Source organism: Callorhinus ursinus, unplaced genomic scaffold, assembly GCF_003265705.2.
Source record: "Callorhinus ursinus isolate GAN/ISIS: 27379988/994484 unplaced genomic scaffold, GSC_fseal_2.0 scaffold16, whole genome shotgun sequence".
NCBI classification, from domain to species: domain Eukaryota; kingdom Metazoa; phylum Chordata; class Mammalia; order Carnivora; family Otariidae; genus Callorhinus; species Callorhinus ursinus.
The window spans coordinates 26598343-26624388 of NW_027397078.1; the positions used below are offsets into that span (position 1 = coordinate 26598343).

Sequence of the window (26046 nt, forward strand, 5' to 3'; positions counted from 1 at the left end):
TTCTTGCTATTGTTTTGGGAATGAGAAGAGGAGAGTTCATAAAGGATGGTATCTCTTCAAATTTTAAGATATTACTTATTTATCCATTTTAGAAAAAGAGTGTGAGCAGTGGGGGGGGGGGGAAGAAGAGGGAGAGAGAATCTGAAGCAGACTCTGTGCTGAGGGCAGAGACTGCCTGAAGTGGGGCTTGATCTCACGACTTTGAGATCATGACCTGAGCTGAAACTAAGAGTCAGATGCTTAAATGACTTAGCCACCCAGGTACCCCTCTTGAAATTTTAAAATGACCCATTTTGAAAAGAATTGGCTGAGATTTTCATTGGGTTAAATAAGGTATTGACTTGCAACATACAAAGAGCAATAAACAAGGGATGGGAGGAGAATGTGAGTGGGCATGACCTTAGTGGTCATCTATAGTCTTTCTATCAGTGAACATAGTCATATTCTTTTGCACTTTGCATCATATTGCTTTTCAAAATTGTCTAGTTCTCCGCCCCCTCACGGAGGCCATCTAAAATGAAGCCTCATCTGGCTTTATTATTATTTTTTAAAATTTTATTATGTTATGTTAATCACCTACATTACATCACTAGTTTTTGATGTAGTGTTCCATGATTCACTGTTGGTGTATAACACCCAGTGCTCCACGCAGAATGTGCCCTCTTTAATACCCATCACCAGGCTAACCCATCCCCCCACCCCCCTCCCCTCTAGAACTCTCAGTTTGTTTCTCAGAGTCCATAGTCTCTCATGTGGCTTTATTATTTTTTAAAGATTTATTCATTTATTTGAGAGAGAGAGACCACAAGCGGGGTTAGGGGCAGAGGGAGAGGGAGAAGGAGAGAGAGAAGCAGACTCCTCGCCGAGCCCAGAGCCCAACATGGGCCTTGATCTCAAGACTCTGAGATCACGACCTGAGCTGAAATCAAAAGTCGGATGCCTAACCGACCCACTCACCCAGGTGCCCCAATCTGGCTTTAATCACTCTAGTCTTCACTTCACAATGACAGACTACTGTCTCAATAGGTGAATGGGTGTGGAAACCAATCTTTTAGCATATAGGACTTGGGGATGCAGGCAGAAGCAAGGCTGATTGTTTTTTCAGCATCCTAATGGCTCTGTAACAAATCTAAAAACTACTGAGGCTAATCAAGATTGAAGTGTCAAAAGGGATAAAAAGTAAAAATGTCAAGTTAAGGTGTTAATGAACAGAAAACTCATTAGGGTGAGACTGTGATCCCTGTAACTTTAATAGCTTTATTTTGACAACCTGAAGAAGCAGTGAGCTAATCCCCATCATGAGCTAAGTTTGTTTATTCTGCATGTCTTGAGTCAAGACCTAAATATTTTTGAAAGGCCTATGTGCTACGTACTAACTGCACATGCTTTATGTTTCCATCAGTTATCTGTTAGTCTTACTCTCTCCCATTAGACGATCAGTATTTTCAAAGAAGGAACTGAACTGTCTCTTTTAATTTCTTAAAGGTGCTCTGTACACTACAAATATAGTCTTAATTTATCAGTTATGAATATTTTATTCCATTGATTCTCTATTTTCACATTCCATAATAAACACTTCACATTGGTTTTATTTATTTATTTTTAAAGATTTTATTTATTTATCTGACAGAGAGAGACACAGCAAGAGAGGGAACACAAGCAGGGGGAGTGGGAGAGGGAGAAGCAGGCTTCCCATGGAGCAGGGAGCCCGACCCGGGGCTCCATCCCAGGACCCTGGGGTCATGACCTGAGCTGAAGGCAGACGCTTAACAACCGAGCCACCCAGGCATCCCTTCACATTGGTTTTAGAGATTAGGTGCACACAAATGAAATTTTCAAGCCGTTTTTTTAAAAACAAAATTTCTAATTGCCAAACTAGCACAGTACATTCAGTTTTGTACCAAAATAGACTGAGTTTCAGTTTTAAAATAATTTTAAATATGAGTTTGTTTTAAACTTTAATCTGCATGATCTCAGCAGATATTTTCAACAAAAATAATTGGGTTTTCTCTGCATGCATGAAGATTCATATTATGTAAAAGATATCAAGAATTTTATATTCATACAATAAAGCTAACATTTCTTTATAATAAAAAGCCTCTCTAGCTTCCAGATGTTCAAGTTACTTACTGTAATGACCATCTAATATATCATAAGGGAAAGAAAATCTATAGGGTCTAAATGATGAGAGACAGTTTTTCCCTTGTGACAAATTCAACTAAGGAGTTCAAGCAAAGATAAATACCATGACCTATCATAAATGAAAATATAAATTAAACATTACTTCATCAGTTCAAGATCATCTGCTTGGCTTCCAGAAAAATAAATAGAAATTTTGGTATATTTGAAACAAATTCTAAGTATTAGTTTTAAAAATTTCTTAGTCCATATGTATTTGTCCTTTTATCTATTTAGATTGCATTTTCTTGGACAAAATGGAAGCATTTCTTTTCACTATGTGCAACATCTGAAAAGGTAACATTGATACCCAGGCACTCAATAAATATCTTTAGATCATTGATGATAATAACATATTTAAATCCTAAAAAATACTAAATTGTCCAAATAATAGTACCAGCCTACATCTAGGCTTAATTTTGTACACCCTCAAAAATCATTATCATAAATAATCAGTATCCACTTAGGGTTTCCTAGTAGTAACACTGAATGATTCTAAGAGAGAATTTTATACTTTGAAAAATGTCAAAAGTTCTTCCCCCTCCCACCAAATCTATCACCAATATTGCAGTAGATTATACTTAAAATACTAAGAGACACACCAATGCATAAGAACACACCATTGAAAAGAGAGAAGAAATTCTTCAAACTCAACCTTTACTAACGTATTTGTGGATATTTAAAAATTTTTCCACATAATTTAATTTTATGGTGCTTTCCTCATGTTCAAATAAACAAGAGTATTGTTCTTAAAATTCTAGTATAATGCTATACTGGAATTCTTTATAGATTCATTACTGTGCCAGACTTATATTATGATTTCTAAATATACATTCCTTTTTTTAAAGAAAAAAGTAAACTTCCTGTAGCCACTGAAGTCAGCCATGGCTATATGACTTACTTTGTCCAATGAAATGTGAGATGTGCTTGTCCCATTTGCATACAGAAACATCAAGAACTAGTTCATAGTTACACCATCCTCTCTTTCCTCTCTGCTGTGATGACCAGCAGTGTTCAACAAGAGGCTACTCTGGGCTTTGAAGGAGGAGGATGTAGAGTAGAGCTATAGCAGTCCATGCTGGATATGAAGCATGAGCACTGGACATGAGTGATATTAAAAGCACAAATATTTCTGGGTTGTTTATTATTGCAGCATAATCTAGCTTAACTTGACTGATACAATCTTCTACCAGATACAAGGGGTAAAACTGAGCACATATGAAAATGAAGACCTAAACAATGCAGAGTCTAATGCAATAACTATTCCATTAATTTCTTTTTAAATGTAAGCTCTACACTCAATGTGGGGCTTGAAATCACAACCTTGAGATCAAGAGTCACATGCTCTACTGACTGAGGCAGCCAGGTGCCCCCATTCCATGAATTTTACATGCTGTACTTCATTTCAGGAAATGTGCTACTTTTCAGAGATGCTATGTCTTTCCTTACACACTGCAATTTGCAGTCAGCCTCAGATTACATTCTTACCTTTATGCAAATCTAGTCTTTCACCATCTTGTGTTTGTATATAATTTTTGCCTCATTTTATTCGTCTTATTCATGCTCCCTTGTCCTAATTACTTAATTCTTACCAGTTCTTCAACCTGCCACTATCAATTATAATTTCAGTCTACTATTTCACTTGTGTTGAGGCCTAATTTCATCTGAATTATCTGTCTGATGTTGGTTGTCATTCTGACCCAACCCAAGGGAACTGGGTTATTAAAAACTACTTTGTCAGCAGAGACAAATGCCTTAGAAAATTGGTGCCTATAACGAGTAGCTCTATATATTTTTTTGGTATGCTTTAATCTTTTATAAGTATGAAAATCTGTTTGTAATGATCTGATGATAATCTATGTAAGGCATAAGGATTCATAACATGCTAAAAATGTTATTATTATTTCTTCTTATTTTATTAAGCCTAGTTCCCAGCACATTAATTTCTAACACTGATTTTCCCCTTATTATAAATGCACAATGACCATTTTCATTTTCATTAATATCTTGTTTGATGTCTTAAAGAACATGTTTAATCCTTTTGGACTGCATTTATGGCACCGACTGACTATGAACAATTGATAATGAGAGTTGCAAATTCAAAACTTTAACTAGCCTCCTTTATAAATGTGTGGCCTCTGGGCTGATTATCACCTATAAATAGTTGAACCTACTGATCCACAGTTCTCAGTCTTTCAACCTATGGCAGAGTCTGGGGAATCTGCATCTTAACAAGCTTCCCCAGGTGAATCATAGTCCATGGACCAGCCTTTGATAAAACACCATTCTTGAACACATACATTTTCTTCTCACCTCATTACTCATCTCATTCTAAACCAGTTAACTATGAGCACAGTGGTTATCAACTTTGGCTCTAAGTTAGAATCAATGAAGGTATCATTTAAAAACTACTGATGCCAAGCCTGACCATAAATAGTCTAATTTAATGTCTTATGGGACACAGATATCAGTGCTTTTAAAAAGCTTCTCACTTCATTCTAAGGTTAAGCCAAACTTGAGGAGCAATGAGCAGAAACTATTACACACAATGTCAAATCATGGATCTAAGTCCTGACCATGTCACTTATTACGTCACTTTTCCTCTCTGAAATTCCATTTACTCATTTACAAAATTGAGATAGTGACATCTGGTCTACCTACTTCACCGGATTATCATGAGGAAAAAATCTGATTCTGATAACATGTTATAAAAGCATTTGCTCAAACTCAAAAGCAATGGTATTATTTCCTGACCATTAAACTTCATATAGACCTTTTGTTCTTCCTAATAATTTTTAAATGTCATAAGGCATAGGGTTTATCTAGATAGGGTTTGAGGGAGGGGTAAATAGTGAAGAGAAGAGCCCAGGGCAGTATACATTTTGATTCTAAAAGGCAGTTCAGTTGGGAGAGAGAGCAGGAAAATATTTCTGTAGACAGTTTAAATGTGAAGAAACAGAAAGCCTAGTGAGATATTTGGTAGGGTGAGGAGGGCTGTGGAAAACAGTGAGACATTAAAATGGAAATTAACAGTTATATTATTAGTAACTGCTGAATAGCGCAACTGTAGACATTTTAAAAGGCATTTTTAAATGCCTTTGGGATGGCACTTAAACTGTAGCAAGATACATAAAATAGTTACAGGAACCAGGATGAATAAAAGTATCTAATCGAACCTTTTGATTTTTTCCTGCTTAGGTGCTTTTATAACTCCCACTCTGGCATTACACAGTCTCATAGCATTATATTCTATATTCCTTTATGGCTCAGCTTTCCAAATTTGGTATCAAATCAAAATGGGAATTTTTAAGCTACAAAAGCCTTCCAAATGATACTCAGAAATGTACACATGGATTTATTTGGGGAGGCTGAGCAGACTGGACAGTAATGGTAACATTTTCTAGCTCCAAAACCAGCCCTCTCCTCCTAGACTCTGGTCCTCTCCATAGGAACCTCCCCTCCTCTCCCCTCCCTCCCCTTCCTTCCCCTCCTTTCTCCTCTCCCCTCCCCTCCCCCATTCACTAGCCCATTACTGGTTTCATGGAGGAGACTGGTACTATCACCACTGTTTCCTGCCTCCCCCACTCATCTTCCTGAAGTTGCAAGGAGTAATAGGATAAGGAATAGGAAGAAGCAGCCTTCAAATTTAAAGGACTAATTGTGTATTTGTAATAATGACAATAGACCTGGACTTCATCAACTTTGAAAGAATTTTGTGTGTGTGTGTTTAGTTCTCTTTAGGTCTTCATCAGCATCACAGTGAGTTACAGCAGCTAAATCTATAATCTGCAGCCCTTTTTGGGTGGAATTTTAAGGGGAAAATGAGTCCTTTCATTCTTCGAACAAACATTTGTTTGCCAGGCACTGGAGACACAGAAATGCATGGGGCAGATACATGCTTTCACCAAGTCTCACACAGCAAATCTTTTCTTAAATGGATTGGTATTAGTTTCGATATTATTCTTTAAAAAGAATCATCATGGTACAAGACAAATGGTAACATATCAGGGACTCTCTTCTGAAGTTTATTTTATCACCTGTAGGGATAAGAATCATGGAACCCATCTTTCTATATCTGCTTCCACATACATAACATAGCAACATAGCATGGTAAAAGTTCTATCTTTTTAGGGTCTTTGTGAGAAAATTTTAATAGCCTCTTGAAAGGTGAAATGCATCATAAGACAGCATGGCAAACATATCATAATTCAGAGAGTAGAAAGACAATGAAAGTACATTACATAAATAAGTGATAAAACTTTCAGAACAGGAATGTAATACAATTATAAAGATGAGCATGTGCGTACTCTGTAACACAGCAATTACCCTCCCATGGAATATATTTAAAAGTAGGTATATATCCAAATGTCCATGGTCAGGAAAATGAATAAATATATTGAAGTATTTACACAATTAAGTATTATATAAAGTGAATGAACTACAGTAAATGGATGAAACGTGAATGAATTCAGGAACACAAATCAAGTGAAACAAGTAATATGCACAGTGATACCATTTTTACAAAGCTCAAAGACAAGCATAATTAAATGGGATGTTTAGAAAAGTAAAAAGAACTATTTTAAGGAGGGGTGCCTCGTGGCTCAGTCGGTTAAGCGTCTGACTCTTGATTTCAGCTCAGGTCATGATCTCAGGGTTGTGAGATTGAGCCCTGTCGGGTTCCGTGCTCAATGCGGAGTCTGCTTGTCCCTCTCCCTCAGCTCCTCCCCCCGCTCGCACACTCTCTCTGTCTAAATAAATAAATAAAATCTTAAAAAAACTATTTTAAGGGAAAAAAAAACAATAAACAACCTGAAAAGAGGTGGGGTGATGAGACTGGGGAGGAGCACAAATGTAACTAAAACAATACTGGTAATTTCTACTTATTAGGTGACACATTCATGAGTATTTGATTTATTATTATGCCTCATAACATATATATGACATGCATTCTTTGGTATATATGTATAAAGTATTACATAAATTTTAAAATACAATACACAGAAAACAGATGTCTGAGAAATAGTATCCTGCCATTTGCCATGTAAAAGAATTGGATAAGTATAGTACACCAGACCTCCAGTTCTTCTGTTATTGCTGATGGTGATACTGTCTACATCTTTAAAAGTGTTTGGCAGGATGCTCATATAATATAGTCCAGGTTTTTCAAGAAAATAAAGCTATGAAAACAGTCTATTTCAGCATTCATTTTCATATAATATACGTAAATTTTTAAGTTTTTGTTCATAAGTCAGGCCAGTATCAGAAAGCTGGAAGGATAATCAGTGATTATGTCCCAGTGTTCTAAATAGTGCTTTCCTAAAGTCTTAGCATGCAGTAATCCCATCACTCTTTTTTACCTTTTCATTCTGAGCCTTCAAAAAATTTACAGCTACCAGTAAACATTTTATATTTTTACACCAAGAATGAAGATTTCTCTGTGTGTGTATTTATATTTATTTTGGTTACAAGACTATATTCTAGTCCTTTTAAGAGATACATGCATACATATATAATATAATCTCAGCTTTGCAAATTCTATATATTTTTAGTTTTACATTTGTCTTTAGAATAAAAGTCCTCAAGTTATCTGGGTACTATGCCTAATAGTTCTAGATCTAACTTCTGATTCACTATATAAGGATTATATAGAGTAGTTTTAAAAGATACTGTTTTTGCTGCTTCATGATCAACTAAAACAGCTGAAGAAAACAAAGGATTAAGTATAATTACACTGAACTAAGTATACTGTTTGTTTAAATACAAAGTAAAGAAACTAGAATCACCTTTAATATTTTCATCAACAAGTACGCTAACTAATGTAATCCATATTGTTTAAAATTTACAGATAAAACCTGTCCTGGTTTTCTGTCTGAAATGCCCCAGTTTCAATCTCAGGAGCCCCAGTCTACTTTTCAGGTCACCTAGAATGTCTGATGCAGGGAAGTTTAAACACTAACCCTAATATAGCAAAAATAGTATTTAAAGTTGTGTGTGAGATGAATGAGAGGCTATCCTGGATGGGCTTTTATAGGTTTTAATACTGACTACATGAACCATGGAATAGATACCGTGCTACCCCAGTATAATTTATATCCCCACTTTAAAACTTTACATAGATTTACTACTTGAACCTTAATATCCCTTTTACAACGCAAATTCTGTAGGACTGATTATTATACATGGGCATTGTACCTTTATACGTTTTGAGTTCTCCATTTTCAACTCTAGGTAATGTGAATATGTGGATAGGAATGGCAAGTTCACAGCTGATCAAAAATCGCTCCTGTATTACATCAAAATATCTTCCAGAATATGAAGCACAGTAATCAGTTTGCATTAAAATCTAAAGAACATCCTAAATTAAACCAAAGTCCTTTTTTAAAAAAGCACTCATTCTAGAAATAGGTCTTTCTTCACTGCTACACAATACCAAAAGTAAGCAGAGCATCACTCCTTCAAATTTTTGTAGAGCAAAAACTACCGGAGTTTAGAGTTTCCAAGGGCTCTTTTGCTATATAAGGTAACTAAAATGGCCATTTATTAAGCTCCTACTGAATGCCAGATTACGGGCTAGATCAGTTTCCATTATTCACAACAACCCTACAATAATCCAACAACAAGGTGTGATCCACTTTTACAGATAAAACAAAGTGTTTGATCAGAGACGTCAAACAATTTGTTAAAGTTCATACAGGGTATCAAAAAGCAGAGCCAGGATGATGAACTCAAATATACTTTATATCAAAGCCCACTACACTATTTTGCCATAAGAGAGAAGATTAAATGATATAAAATGTCAACCAAGGGGTGCCTGGGTGGCTCAGTTGGTTAAGCATCCAACTCTTGATCTCAGCTTGGGTCTTGATCTCAGTGTTGTGAGTTCAAGACTCATGAGTCTTAAAAAAGCTCTTCTTTTCTCTTAAGTATTTATATCTTGAGTAAATAACAACCTGCTTAAAACAGGATAGATTAGATTCAAGCAGGAATACATTTAAAAGGGCAATACACTCAATATGCTCATTTATATTTTCATTTAAAAATTTAGAAAGTACTTCGTAAATAATTTATTTTTACTGATTTGTATTTAAAATAAGTGTAAAGGTAAGAAAAGATTAGAAAACACACATACATAATTTAGACTGAGTTGTCCATCAGAAATAAACACTTTCAATATTGATTTTTGAAGAATATTTTTTCCATTTTCTTGAATAAAGATTGAAAAATAAAATAACACTGGTCAGATTGGCTATAATCAAGAAGACAAAAAGTAACAAGTGTTGGTGTGGATATGAAGAAAAGGGAACACTCATACACTTTTGGTGGTAACATAAATTGGTGTCACCACTATGGAAAACACTATGGAGGTTCCTCAAAAAATTAAAAATAGAATTAACATATGATCTAGCAATTCCACTTCTGGGAATTTATCCAAAGAAAATGGTAACACCAATTCAAAAAGATACATGTTCATTGCAGCATTATTTACAGTAGCTAAGATAAGGAAGCAAACTAAGTTGTCTATCCATAGATGAGTAGATAAAGATATTGTGTGTATATATATATATATATATATATACACACACACACATACACACACAATACATACATACACACACACATATATGTATACACACACACACAATGGAGTATTACTCAGCCATAAAAAAGAATGAAATCTTGCCATGTGAAACAAGATGGATAGACCTAGAGGGCATTATGCTAAGTGAAATAAGTCAGGAAGAGAAAGATGAATCCTGTATGATTTCTCTTATATGTGGAATCTAAAAAAAGCAAGCAAGCAAACAAACAAACAAGATAGAAACAGACTTATAGATACAGGAAACAAACTGTTGGTTACCAGAGGGGGAAGAAGTCAGGTAGACAAGCAAAATAAGTAAAGGGGATTAAGAGGTACAAACTTCCAGTTATAAAATAAGTCATGGGGATATAATGTACAGCATAGGAAATATAGTCAATAATACTGTAATAATTTTGCATGGTGGCAGATGATAACTAGATTTACTGTGAGGCTCATTTCATCATGTATAGAAATATCAAATCACTATGTTGTATACTTGAAACTAATAGGATAATTTATGTCAATTATACTTCAATTTTAAAAATAATAAATATAAAAAATAAAAGAAATAGAATACATCTGATGGGTAAATGTAGAGCAAAATGGAACAAATGAATTGTAAAAAAGTGACACTCACAATTTAAATACAGATATTTATTGTAGGAAAGCTCAAAGCAATAGCACAGTTGTTCCCGGTGCTTAGATTGGAATGTCTGTGAAATATTCTTTGTAGTTTTCTGTATTTTAAAAAATTAATATTATCATTTCATAAACTTTTAAAAAAAAGTCCTAAAGAATACAAAAACATGAATTCAAAAAGATATATGTGCCCCTATGTTTATTTCAGCATTATTTACAATAGCCAAGATATAGAAGCAGCCCAAAGATCCATCGATAGATGGATGGATAAAGAAGAAGTGGTGTATATATATATATGTATACATATATATATATATGTTTAATGCAATATTGCTCAGTCATAAAAAAGAATGAAATCTTGCCATTTGCAACAACATGGATAAATCTAGAGTGTATAATGCTAAGTGAAATAAGTCAGTCAGAGAAAGACAAATACCATATCATTTCACTCATACATGGAATTTGAGAAAACAAAATGAACACAAAAAAAGGGAAACAAATGGACTCTTAAACAGAGAACAAACTGGTGGTTACCAGAGGGAAGATGGATGGGGGGGATGTGTAAAATAGGTGATGGGGAGTAAGAGTACATTTAGCACGATGAACACTGAGTAACATATGGAATTGTTGGATTATATTGTACAACTGAAAATAATATAACACTGTATGTTAATTACACTGGAATTTTTAAAAAGTCCTAATATGAATGATGCAGTAAAATAAAAAAAATTATGGCATAAAACTAAATATGAAATAAAATAGGCAAAATGATGACAGGGATTTTCTTTGAGTGGAAGGATTACAAGCAATGTTTTTTTTCTTTTCATAACTTCAAATTTTTCTATAAAGCAGATATTACTTTTGTAATTTTAAAGGTGTAGAAAAAATTATACTATAGGATGTACTATATATAAAGCTTTATACTGATGGCATACAACATCAATGGAATGAATGCAAGCAAAGATCATAAGAATTCAACATCTAAATGAACTTCTAGTTCTTGGTGATGATTCTCTCAGTTAAGATTTTTTGAACAGTACATGCTATTTCTTCAAATTTTAAAGGATGGAGAAGGAAAGTGTTGACTGAGCAGCAGGTAATAATTACGTACTTAAAATAGGATGTTTTAAGGAAGGTTTCTAGAACTTCCTTTTTCTTTGCATTTCTGTTCAAATGTTAATTTAAACAATCTCATGTGAAAGACTATTGATATCTCCTCTTTTTTTATCCAACTTTTGGCTGGGAATGGTAAGCTAATGTTTCAAACACTATTCAAAAAGCCAGTGATTTCCAAGGACAAGGAAAATGGATCTAAAAAGGTTGAAAAATGAGCAAGCCCATAAGAAAATAGCAAGACATTTTAATATATACAATTTAGAGGAGACATTTCAGGTAAAAGTAAATTACCAGAACCTGAATTTTAAAAGGACGTTTTTCACTCTGGTATACAACATTTCAAAATCTGATCTAAAATGTTTCACAACCTGTTGAAATTTTTCTCTCAGCATGTAATTCAGATTTCACTATAGATGCAGCTAAAGAAAACTAACACTAAATGGAGAAAAAAAAACTATATTCATTATTTAAAACAAAGTTGTTATTCTAATTCTTTTTATCAAGTCTCTATTTCTCACCCATTTTATAGATATTACTTTCCTTTTGTTTTTCACTTCACATTTGTGAACCATTTTTAATGCATCTAATTTGATTCTCACAACAGAATTACTTCTGTTTATAGATGCCACAAGCAAAAGCACATGGTTCGTCATGAAGCAACTGGGCTAAGCCTCAAGTCTCCCAGTACTCATGATCCCTACCCTCGGTCCCTTGCCCCAAGTATTGTGAATTCCACTGAAGCTTCACCTTAAAAACTGATACTTTTCTGTCCATTTCTTAACTAGTGACAATCTAGTCATTTTTGTGTTTGAAGTGGAAAATATAAAAATGGCACAGTAGAATAACTTTAGATCAAGCTGCTACTCGTTAGGGCAGGCATCATAGAAATTATGTCAATACTGATAAGAAGTGCATGGGTACTGGGGCATCTGGGTGCTCAGTCAGTTAAGCATCTGCCTTCGGATCAGGTCATAATCCTGGAGTCCTGGAACTGAGTTCTGTGTGTTGGGATCGCGGCTCAGTGGGTTCTGCTTCTCTCTTTCCCTCTGCCTCCCTCCGCACCCCCCCACCCCAGCTTGTGACTTATGCTCTGTCTCTCTCTTTCTCTCACCGACTCTTTCTCTCTCTCTCTCTCAAACAAACAAATAAATAAATAATAAATAAATAAGTAAGCAAGTAAGTAAGTAAGTGCTTGGGTACCTGTCTCATTTTTCTGATTCAGTTCTGGACAGCGCTCTAAATGAAGCTTCAGTTCTCTGAGAATACTTTCCATTTACGATTTTTTTTAAAACTAGTTTCCCCTTTTGCTCAAATGTGTTTTTACAGGGGCGCCTGGGTGCCTCAGTCGTTAAAGCCTCTGCCTTCTGCTCAGGTCATGATCCCAGAGTCCTGGGATCGAGTCCCACATCGGGCTCCTTGTTCAGCGGGGAGCCTGCTTCTCCCTCTGCCTCTGCCTGCCACTCCCCCTGCTTGTGCCCTCTCTCTTTCTCTCTCTGACAAATAAATAAATAAATAAAATTTTTAAAATAACAAGAATGTGTTATCACAACCAATCTTATGTGGAAAGGAAAGTTTTGAGGGAGGGATCTCTTTAAAAGACTTTAAATATAAGTATCTAAACCCATCACAACTGTAAATAAGTAAAACAGATATAGCAGATTAAGTAAATTCCTCCAAACAGAGCTTGTTAAAATAAATTTATATTCTCTTTCTCCTCTAATGTTAGCACCAATTTAAATATAGGTGGCCAATATCAAGAAGCACTTTCCACTTACTTCATAGTACCACCCCTTTGTGTTAAGAAGGGAAAAAAGCTATTTGTGACAGTTTATTTTTAGATATTGATCATCTCCTCTTGCTGCAAAGGGAATAAAAATAATTAAAGTTGAGTGAAAAATAATTTGAAGTACAGCATATTTCAAAGCATAACTATCATCATAACTGTTCAGATGAGATTTCTTGAAAGGCTGGTAATAAATGCATGCCCTAGATATTTTTTTTTAAATCTACACTTTGCTTATTCAAATTGGCCTCTTTTACTGGTAGCTTAAGTTTAATTCCTGTCTTCAGATACTGCGTACAATTCCAAGTGAATACAGTGATTAGTGTGTATACAATGGCTGAACGAGACCATTAGATGGACACTGACTGTCAACTACATCATTTATTTTAAAATATAGTATTTGTCTATGCTGTGCTCTTTTATCAAAGTAGTATTACTTTAATTATATAGCATTCATTTTTTTTCTGACAACTCAAATGCATTTTAGAAAATATGGAATAAAAAGAAAAGTAGAGTCTAAATGAAATAAAATCCCTCATAGTCTCATTATCAAGAAACAAACACCTATTTTTAAAAAGATTTTATTTATTTATTTGAGAGAGAGAGACAGAGACAGAGATAACAACAGAGAGTACCAGTGGGGAGGAGAGGGAGAAGCAGGCTCCCCACTGAGTAGGGAACCAGATGCGGGCTTGATCCCAGGACCCTGGGATCATGACCTGCGCAGGAGGCAGATACTTGCCCAACTGAGCCACCCAGGGGCCCTGACAAACACCTATTTTATTTCATTATTTTATGCATCAACCTCATTCCTATTGTTACGATAGGCAGTAACAGACCAGAGCCCAGAAAAACCCAGTACCAAAGATAATGACATCATGTCACAGTAGAAAAATAATAGATTATTTAAGAGATGATTTACAAACACTGTAATATATCATGCTTATAATTAAGTTTCCTCTAAAAGACATGTTTTGTTAGTATTCTATATTTGCATAGTGTTTCAGAAGTTTTGTTCACTTTCATTCTAGCATTGGAAAGTGCTTATAAGGATCCATCTTCTTATTTTAACTCATGAATAAACTAAGATGTAAAGTGATGGCTATCTCTAGGGTTCTTTACATAGCTAGCAGAAACAGAACTACAGGAGATGAAATAAAATGAGTAACAATTCAAGCATTTAATTCCAACTTTTTCTTGGAAGAGTACAAATGAGCATGTGCTAGCCACAGGGGATAATTGGGTCTTAGGTCAATTTATTTTAACAGGTATGTAATGGATATCTACTATATATGAAAATGAGCAAGACACCATTCTTGTCTTCAAGGAGTTCATAATCTAATGGAAGTCAGATAATTATTATTCATAGCAGAATAAAACTGCCATAGGTGAGATGTGAAATGCTATGTAAAGTAAGTTCAAGGGATTTCTACATCTGCCCACACAACAAAGAATTATAGCTAATAAGTCAACAATGGAAATGGAATAATAAAATGGAATAATAAAAAGTAATTAATAAAAACATACACAGAAAAAAGAAAACAAAGAATAAATGGGAAACATAGAAGACAAACTGCAAGGTGGTATATTTGATCCCAACCATATAAATAGTTACATTAAATATAAATGGTCTAAGTAGAAAGAAGGTACAGAGAGTTGTGGAAAAGAGTTAAGGCACTTCCTAGAGGCCTTAAAGAACAGAACATAATTTTACCAGGCTGAGATAAGAAGATATATGCAGCATATTCTGAGGACACCCACACCATAAAAAGATGAGACTACAAAATCTATTTTACCAACAATAACTCATCCACACACACTAGGCTACAATTAAAATATATGGGAGTACTGGAAGATAAAACTGAAATTATGGTAGGACCCTACTTGGAACCCCCTTGAATTCCAAAGAGAGGAGTTTGTAATCATTTTGAAAATCAGAAGAAAATTGCTAAAAGTAAGAAAATCAAAGCTGGGCTTTGGGATGATCAGTATGACAATGATAGATCCTATACTCATAAGTAAATTAAATCATGAAGATGTATTTTGTTAAGAGAAATTGGTATCTTAACATTTCCTTTAAGGCATAACAGAAAAGGGGTGCCTGAGTGGCTCAGTAGGTTAAGCGTCTGCCTTCAGCTCAGGTCATGGTCCCAGGGTCTTCGAATCAAGTCCCACATTGGGCTCCCTGCTCTGCAGGGAGTCTGCACCTGTGCTCTCTCTCTCTCACTCAAATAAATAAATAAAATCTTTAAAAAAAGATACAACAGAAAAGACCTAGTTAAAGTATATCCGGTCAGGAACAGGTTGGGATGGGGTGGGCAAGGCAAGAACCAAAACCAGCTGGGTACAGAAGTTTTTGTTCAGAAGCATCTTAAAAGTGACACATGAAACAGGACGTGATGGGAAAATGAGAGTGAGATAGAAGAACTGTGACAAATGTTACAAGCTGCTGAACTTTAAAAAATAGAAACAGGTAATGTGAGAGCAACATGTCCTATGAAGGGCAAGGCATCCTCTTTAAAACAGAGTGTACAGTGGGTGGAGAGTACAGAAGCTTCTTCTACATCTGAGTATATTTGGAGTATTTCAATTATTTGGAGGGTTTTCAATAATTCTGTATGTGGTCAAGTCAGAATGTACATACAGTTCAACTTCTGAAAGCATCTCTCTCTACTCTACCTAATGTTTCCTGACCTGTAAACAGAAACACTTAAACCCATTAATGCCTTAAAACAAATTCCTAAGGAGAATGTCAGGCCACACAGTGCAGCTGTTAAAGGTTCTGAGAGCATAAACAAGCCTCTGAGGGCAATATCAGAATGGCATACGTTTATTGTGATGTAGTTGTCAATAGTAGGTATTCATACATTCTGGAAACAAAAGCTGAACCACTTGTTACCTGGATGGTAGGTTCTTAAAATAGCAGAATGGGTGGGAGTTAGTCATATATGACATAAACCACACTTTCACCACTGGACAATCTCTCTACAGGAGATCTTAATTCACTGAAAATCATTTTAGCCATTCTTCTCAACGTAACATTTGAAGGTTGGAATGACAAAAGTATGCTCTGGAACCTGTGAGTTCTAAACAGAGAAAACTCTCCATTTATGACCTCACTCTATACTTAAGTAAAGCTAACTTTTTTTCAAGGTCTCTTTGTTGATCCCCTTTGGATATGGGAAAAGGTTCTGTATTAATTAAGAGAAAATGAATACACCTGAGTACTCTTTCTTAAGATTGTCAAGAAAACATCATGACTGCCATTTAGATTTGCAGTCTTGGTTTATAAAGCAACAGAGTTGTCCAATTACTCAAAAGCAAACTTTAAATAGGCTATCTAGGTCCAGATGTTTGGAGGAGATGCAAGAACTGAAAAACACCCACTTTCTGTCATAATTACGCTTGGAAATGAAGTTCTCTTGCAAGTTGATATCAGATGGATTGCATTCTCATAGAACTGACAATAATCCTCACATTTAATTGTACCATATGTCAATTGTTTTGGTTCTCATGTGTAAATAAAAAGCTTACATAACAAATATAATACAGTTATCACAGATCTGGACATGTAGCACTTAATAATTCTTGGTTTATTAGGATTGTTTAATACAGATTGCTACTGAGCACATATCTATATTAAAAGGCTATGCAAGATTATCATACAAATACTATATAATATATATCCCTAAATCAAGAGAATTTCTCTCTCATAGTAAAAGGGAAGAAACTAATAATCTGTTATCCACACCTCAAATCTTTGGTTAAGTTTAATGCCTTTAAAAGAAATAGGGTTTTAGAAAATACATTTTTAAGAAATGTCATTGATAACAAAGAGCTACAAGAAAAATAACCCATAGATTATATTATTGCTTTTACCCCAGGGCTCTGCAACAATGTAGGAGAACCAGAATCACCTGAAAAACTAGCAAACATGCAGATTCCTGGGCCCTCCCCACAGTACTTTCGGGGTGTATCCCAAGTATCTGAATTTTTAAGAGGTTTTCATGTGATGATAATTCTGCTCATGCACAGACTGTGCTGGTCTAGCACTGCCCTAGAACACAGGTCAGCTAAAGATGGCCCATGGGCCAAAATCAACCTGTAGCCTTTTTTTGCAAAAAAGTCTTACAGGCACATAGCCACCCCCATCCATTTACACATTGTCTATGGCTGCGTTTGCTCTACAACAGCAGAGTTGAGTAGTTGCAACAGACCCTGAGAACCTGCACTACGTAGCTTACAAAACCTTATATACTTAGTATCTGATTCTTTTACAAAAAGTTTACGCAAACAGTGAATCATGGTGGAACACTACATCAAAAACTAATGATGTAATGTATGGTGCTTAACATAACATAATAAAATTAAAAAAAAGAAAAGTTTGTTGACCCTTGTCCTAAAATGCCACTCTTTTCCCCATTATCCAGTTGAGATTTTTGAAATTCGGAACTTGAGTTTATGGCTATCAAATACAAAGACATGCAGTGAGACCATTAGGGTATCTCAAAGCTCATAAAAATGTTCACAATCTCCACGCATGTCTCTGAGTAACCACGAGCTGCCTTCTCACTGCCATGATAGAATCCTGATGAACGTCTGAAGTATTCCACAATTAAAAGTCACAAAGTTACTCTCCTTCCTATAATTATCCCTGGTAATAAAGGACAGGGAGTAGAAGAATAGATTAAATCATCAACTTCCCCAATAATCTCCTTTTTCTCATCTGCTTTCTTTCTGCATCAATGGATAGGTTAACAAATGCTGGCCCCCGAGAATGTAGCGGCAACAGCTGCCACGGGGGCTTATGCAGCATGGTGACTGTGGGCTTCAGACTTCTCAAATGTGTTTTGTTATTACATTTAATTAAATATTGTAAAATATGTACTAGTCAATTCACCACTATAACGTTTCTCCATATCTTATCCTAGACTTGATTCAAACATTTACATTAGCCACAGCACTCCTGAAGGCATTTGACTTGGGGATCCCTGGGTTGGATAATATTCAAAGTAAAAAACCAGGACATGTAAATAGATCACTGTTGAAAGCTATTATATTTTGTCATGTGTGCAACAGGTAAGTGAAACTAAGAGTTGTACTAATAAAGAACAGTGTCTTAGAGCAAAAGTCTTAGATTGTTATCTAAATGGGGCAATTTCATTTTGTGAAAGGCAGTACAACCATCCCCCAATAAAATGTGAGACTACCAGACCTACCATCTTATAATGATTTCTCTAGAGGTTCAGTTTACTTTTACATCTTCTGGTAAATAAAATGCTTATTTATAGGGTTACATGAATAGTGTCCCAAATGATATATCTGGTTTATTTAGAACCATTAGTGACAAACTCCCAAACCAGTATCTTATAAACTATTGGTAAAAAAGAATACTTGGCATTGTTAGAATATGAAATAGATAATAAATTAACAGAAGTAAAGGTTGTCAGCTAATACCTGTTGCACAATTGTTGTCAATTCCAAGCAGAGCTGTATGACATTATTCCTTGTAACTGAATAGTCTGTGACAGCAGCAAATGGTGACCTATAAAGGGAAAAGGAAAATTATGATTAATAGGAAGAGATTTTGAAAAGTCCCCAAACGCAATAGCCTTAAGTTAAGATCTTGAATAATAGGAAATGAGTTGTTCTGAAGTTTACACAGCGATAAAAAATATTCAGGACATATTTTAGAAAAAAAAATCAGGAAACAGAAGAGAATTAAATTCAAGAAACATAATGTTTGCTTTTCATCAAATTTCTTTTTTTAGTTCTTAATATTTATTGGTTCTTTGGTACTTATAAGGTCTCTTCACTACATCTAAAATAAAACAAAGGAGTACTTTAGGCAAAGACAATATTTTAGTTTACTTTCAAATGAAGATTCTGAATACAGTATCTTCTTCAAATATTCACAATTCAGAGCTAGTAATGATAGCTAACACTTACTGAGGACTTAGACTATGTGCCAGGTACTGTTCTAAATGCTTTACGTGTAATAAATTATTTTCACAAAAACTCTTATGTAGTAGGTGCTATTATTATTCCCATTTTACAGATGAGAATGCCGAGATACAAAAAGGTTAAGTAACAACTAGTAAGTGGGAAGAGCTGGTATTCAAACCAAGGAAGTCTGAGCCCACATACCATAGATTTAAACACTGATATACTGCCTCTATGAACTTACTTACTAGGTTTTATCTTGTACTAAACCAATTATTTATGTCACTTCACATCCTTTTTCAAATAAGGTGGTACATAAATAATAAATATATTCTGGCTTAAGGTTCATATTTACAAGGTTGTCAGAGACAAATAGCAATCTTTTTTATTACCAAGCGTTTTGCCACCAAATGAATTCACAGAGACTTTCCGTTATTTTTTATCCACTCTCACCTGTGAATGCCCATCAGGTTTTGTAAGGTCAAAGCTTATAGGATTTGGGAGGCCCAGTTTAATGAAAAGAAAATCATTAATATAAAAGAAGGCATGGAGGTCAAAATTTAGTGAAATTATTGAATCCTTAGTGCTTTAGAACCTCCTATTTGATATCTCTTCAGGCAATTTACTAAGAATGCTTATATGGAACTACTTCCTGGTTATAAATAATTTGTTTCTTCTAGGAAACTCTACAACTCAAGCACCTCCCACTCTCACATGGGTCCATATAAGAGATATCCTTTATTGGTTACATTTTTTAAACCTATTTTTCACTTATGTATTTTTGATGTTGGCCATTCTGTTAGCTATGTAATTTGAATTTCCCCAAAATATTTTTTTAATGTTTTAATCACCTGTTGCTCATCATGACACGTGTACTCCTTAATCCCCATCACCTATTTCACCCATCCCCCCCCACCTCTCCTCTGGTAACCTTCAGTTTGTTCTCTATAGTTAAAGAGTCTGTTCCTTGCTTTGTCACTTTTTCCCCCCTTTGCCCATTTGTTTTGTTTCTTAAATTCCACACATGAGTGAAATCATATGGGATTAGTTTTTCTCTGACTTCTTTCACTTAGCATTAGATCCTCTAGGTCCATACGTGTTGTTGAAAATGGCAAAATTTCATGCTTATTATGGTGGAATAATAATCAATTGTATATAAATACTTCTCCTTTATCCGTTCATCTATCCATGGACACTTCAGTTGCTTCCGTATTTTAGTTATTGTAAGTGCTGCAATAAACATAGGGGTGCCTCTATCTTTTTGAATTAGTGTTTTCATATTTTTGGGTAAATAACCAGTAGTGGAACTACTGGATCGTACAGTAATTGTATTTTTAATTTTTTGAGGAATCTCCATACTGTGTCCCACACAGTTTGCGTTCCCACCAACAGTGCCTGAGTGTTCCTTTTTCTCCACATCCTCACAAACACCTATTGTTTCTTGTGTTGTGTGTTGTTGATCTTAGCCATTCTAACAGGTATGATGTGATATCTCATTATAGTTTTGATCTGCATTTCTTTGATGATCAGTGATGATGAGCATCTTTTCATGTGTCTGTTGGCCATCTGGATGTCTTCTTCGGAAAAATGTCTCTTCACGTCTTATGCCCATTTTTTAATTGGATTATTTGTTTTCTGAGTGTTGAGTTTTATAAGTTCTTTATATATTTTGGATACTAACCCTTTATCAGATATGTCATTTGCAAATACCTTCTCCCATTCTGTAAGTTGCCTTTTAGTTTTGTTGTTTCCTTCACCGTGCGGAAGCTTTTTATTTTGATGTAGTCCCAATAGTTTATTTTTGCTTTGGTTTCCCTTGCCTCAGGCGACGTATTTAGAAAGAAGTTGCTATGGTCAATGTCAGAGAAATTACTGCCTATGCTCTTTTCTCGGATTTTTATGGTTTCAGATCTCACATTTAGGTCTTTAATCCCTCCAAGGTGTTTTATTTATATTTATGCTATATATTACCTATATCTAATAATCTGTATTTCTTGAATGGGTTTCTAATTGGTAATGATGAACATCTTCATCTGCATATTTCCTATCCATATACAAACTCTTCACTGGAATGTCTCCTCACACCCTTTGCCCATTTGCTGTTTGGATTTTTGGTATTCCTACTATTGAGTTTAGAGGATTCCTAACACATTTTGTATGCAAGTTCTTTGTTGAACAAGTGAACTGTAATACTTCTTCTCAGTCTATGACTTGTCTTTCCATCCTCTTAACAGGATCTTTAGCATACCAGGTTTTAAATTTTTATGAGGTCAAACTTGATAATTCTTTTCTGGATTATACCTTTAGTCCTATATCTCAGAAAATCTTCACCTGATGGTAAGTCATATTTTCTTATGAAAGTTTTATAGTTTTATGTTTTACCTTTAGATCTGTGGTCCATCTTTGAGTCAGTTTTTATATAAGGTGTGAGGTCTGGGTCGAGTTTCGCTTTCTCCCCTATGCCTATCCAAGTTCTCCAAAACCATTTGTTGAAAGGCTATCCACTCTCCACTGTCAAAAATCAGCTAACCAGACCTATAAAGGAACAGTCTGGACTCTCTCGGTGTTTATCCAGTCACCAATACCAGTTTTGATTACTATAGTTATATAACACTCAAAACTGAGTAATTTCTTTTTCAAAATTGATGAACGATTCTAGGCTTTTTTTTTTTTTTTGCTTTAAAAAATTTTTTTAAAGATTTTATTTATTTGACAGAGAGAGAAATACTGAGAGCAGGAACACAAGCAGGGGGAGTGGGAGGAGAAGCAGGCTTCCCTTGGAGAAGGGAGCCTGATGCAGGGCTCGATCCCAGGACCCTGGGATCATGACCTGAGCTGAAGGCAGATGTTTAAGGACTGAGCCACCCAGGCACAGCTTTTTTTTTTTTTTTTGCTTTTTAATATAAACTTAGAATCGTACAGTCTGTGGCTATAAAAAAAAAAAATCCTGCTGGAATTTTTAAATGAATTTCATGATACCTGTAGGGAGACTTGAGAAGTGACATTTTTACTGAGGCTTCCAATCCATGAACACAGTATACAGTATGTATCTCCATTTCTTTATATCTTGTTTGATATCCTATATCAGTGTTTTATAGTTTTCACGTACTGATCCTGTAGATATTTTGCTAAATTTATGTGTAGGCAACTCACTATTTTTTTTAAAAAAAGATTTTACTTATTCATTTGAGAGAGAGAGAATGAGAGATAGAGAGCACGAGAGGGAAGAGGGTCAGAGGGAGAAGCAGACTCCCTGCTGAGCAGGGAGCCTGACGTGGGACTCGATCCCGGGACTCCAGGATCATGACCTGAGCCAAAGGCAGTCGCTTAACCATCTGAACCACCCAGGCACCCGGCAACTCACTACTTTTGAAGCAACTGTAAATTGTACTATGTTTTTAATTTTGGTTTCTAGTTATTCATTGTTTAGGAATATAATTAATTTTTGTGTGTGGACTTTGTATCCTACAACCTTCCTATTTACTTATTAGTTCTAACAGATGTTTTGTAGATAGCTTGGAATTTTCTATCCAAGGAGATTTATATATATATATATAAAATCTGCAAATAGGGGAAGTTTTATTTTTTCATTCTAATCTCTAGGTCTTTTATTTCCTTTTCTTGCCTAATGTACTAGATGTGACCCCCGATAGATTATTAAATAGGAGGGGTGAGAGCAGATAGTATTACCCTATTCCCAGTCTCAGGAGGAAAGCTTTCAGTATTTCATAATGGAAGTGTAAGTTTAGCTGTTGCATTTTATATATGCTTTATATCAAGTTAAGGTATTACCAGTCTGTTCCTACCTTGCTGAGAATTTTTCCAATGAATGTGTATAGGATTCTACCAAATGCTCTTTATACATTAACTGTTATGATCATATGATTTTCATTCTTTAACCCATTGATGTGGTGGATTACACTGATTTTTTAAAAAGATTTTTAAAATTTATTTGACACAGAGAGACACAGCGAGAGAGGGAACACAAGCAGGGAGAGTGGGAGAGGGAGAAGCAGGCTCCCCGAGGAGCAGGGAGCTCGATGCGGGGCTCTATCCCAGGACCCTGAGATCATGACCCGAGCCGAAGGTAGACACTTAATGACTGAGCCACCCAGGCACCCCTACACTGATTTATTTAAGGCAGCATTGCACACCTGGAATAAATCCTACTTAGTCATGGTATATAATTTTATTTATATACGGTTGGATTTGGTCTACCAATATTTTGTGAAGGATTTTAACATGTAAGTTAAAAAGTTAACATGTAAGTTCCTAAGATACTGGTTGACAGTTTTCTTTTTTTGTACTGTTTTCATTGAGTATTGGGATTAGGATCATAATCATCTCATAAAATGAGATGGGAAGAATTACCTACTCATCTACCTTCTGGAACATTGTGTGAATTGGTGTTATTTCCTCTTTAAACATATAGTAGAATTCACCAAGGAAATCACCGGGGCCTGGACCTTTTATACCCCACCACAAAAGGTTTCTAAGTACAATTCAAATTCTTTAATACTCAGAGGATTATTCAGAATATCTATTTTATCTTAGGTAAATTTTGGTTTGTGTTTTTCAAGGAATTGGAATTGGTCAATTTCATCTAAGCTGTCAAATTTATGAAGAAGTATTTGTAGTATTCCTTCATGATCCTTTTATTCTGATCAACTTCTCCACTGTGTTTCTGCTTTCAGTTTCATTGATTTTTTTAATCCTTTGTCATTATTACCATGTTCCGCTTGCTTTAGGTTTATTTCGTTCTTATTTTTTCTATTTTCTTTTATTTTTAGAATACTTATCACAAGATTTACCCTCTTTACAAAACCTTAAGTGTACAAGATGGTATTGTTAATTACAGGTACAGTATTAACTACAGGTTAACTACAGGTACAATATTTTATAGCAGACCTCTAGAAATTTTCATCTTGCTTAACTGAAAATTTATACACATTGATTAGCTATTATTTTCCTATTTTCTTAAGATGGAAGCTTAGTTGATTGATGAGATCTTTTTTTTATGATACAAGCATTCAGTGCTATAAATTTTCCTTTTATCACTGTGTGCCACAAAAATTATGATTTGTTTTCTTCTCATTCTGTTTAATATATTTTTTACTTCTCTTGAGTCTTCCTCTTTTAAACATGGATTACATGGAAATGTGTTGTTTGATTTCTAGTTTGATTCCATTATGGTTAAAAATACACTCTAACTGGATTTTAATTCTTTCAAATGTGTCAAAGTATGCTTTATGATGTAGATGTGGTCTATCTTAGTGAATGTTTCAGTGGGCACTTGAAAAGAATTTGCATTCTGCTGTTGTTGGATGAAGTACTCTAAAAATGTCAATTATATAATGTTGTTTGGTGGTGGTATTCAGTTCTTCTAATCCTTGCTGACTTTATGTCTGGTAGTTTTATCAATATCAAGAGAGTGGATATGAAGTATCCAATTTAACTGTGGATCTGTTTTTTCTTCTTCTTCCATCAGTTTTTACTTCAGAGCTCTGACGTTTGGTACATACATCTTATGAGCAATTTCTGTGTCCTTTTGAAATGTCTATGTGCTCATCCATTATATTTTGGTATTTTTAAAATATGAAGGTAATATTCACATAGTACAGATTAACACTCTGCTTCTCATATGTTTGTTGCAAGTATTTATTTTTCCACGTTTGTCATCTGTCTTATACTTTATCACATTTTTCAGTTTTATGTAGTGAAAGTCAATTGGGGTATTCATTTGTATTTTATTCCATATTTTTAATACTTAAGTCTTCCTACAACTAGCAATCATTTTTTGTCTGTATTTTCTCATGGGTTTATTTTCCACTTAAATAAAGGATATACTTAAAATTTTTTAGTAAACAACAGGTAGTGTTCTATCATTATTTTCTAAAGGTTTTACCAGGTGTCCCGATACTATTTATTAAATGACTCTTTCTCCAGTGGTTTTAACATATTGTTTTCTAAATAATTCTATATGCCATAGCCTATTATAGGCTGTCTTCCACTAATCTACATTCCAAAACTCAGTGTATTTATCACCATAATTTACTAAAACAGACATTAAGAATTCAAATAAAGTTAATTGGAAAAAATATGTAATTAATCTACGTTCTCATTTTTAAAAAAATTAACCTCTTTGTGAGGAACCAGCTTTAAAAAAATCTATTTTTATGGAAGTTTTCTAAAACTGGATTGTAGAGATGTTGCATAGGTGTATCTAAATTTACTAAAACTCATTAAACTCTACACCTAAAATGGTTGAATTTCATAGAATGTAAATTAGGCCTCAATAAAACTATTTTTAAAAAAGATGTAAAATATAAACACTTCTAAGACAAATCGTTTTTAAAAAGTAACTAAAGGCCATTTTTGCTGCACTGAAGCATAAAAATTGGCATTTTAATTAAGAATTCAACATGCTTCTGGCAAGAGTAGAAAGAGTTTAAGTTTCTAGGTTTGAAAAGGTCAAAGTCTGTTAATAAAATCTAAAAACTTCATTCAAAAGTAATAAGATGAAATATAGCATTATTTTTCCCATAAATTTGATCTTCAAAATATATAAACAGAAAAATCTATTTGATGACTGAATGCCTATAGCAAACCGAATTCTAAGGCATGTTTTCCACTTTCCTGACCACTCATATTTCAAGTAAGACAAGTTTCTAGCTCAAGATTAAATGTCAAGAAAACTGGGGGGAAAACTCTAAACATACACCAAAGAAAACACTGATTTTTCTCTTGTAGTGAATTCCCCTCAAGTTTTTATTTTAAAGGCAGATCATGTATAACCATACTAAAGAAC

General features: G+C 34.6%; 1 protein-coding gene across 5 annotated transcripts in view; it reads right to left on the reverse strand.

The window, feature by feature from the left end:
• CNKSR2 (connector enhancer of kinase suppressor of Ras 2) overlaps positions 1-26046 on the reverse strand; it is a 278839-nt gene that overhangs the window by 165710 nt on the left and 87083 nt on the right. For all 5 annotated transcript variants that reach the window (XM_025857698.2, XM_025857697.2, XM_025857700.2 and 2 more), the window contains exon 4: positions 18753-18840. In XM_025857698.2, coding sequence (XP_025713483.1) covers positions 18753-18840 — 88 coding nt within the window. The remainder of the gene's footprint in view (positions 1-18752; positions 18841-26046) is intronic.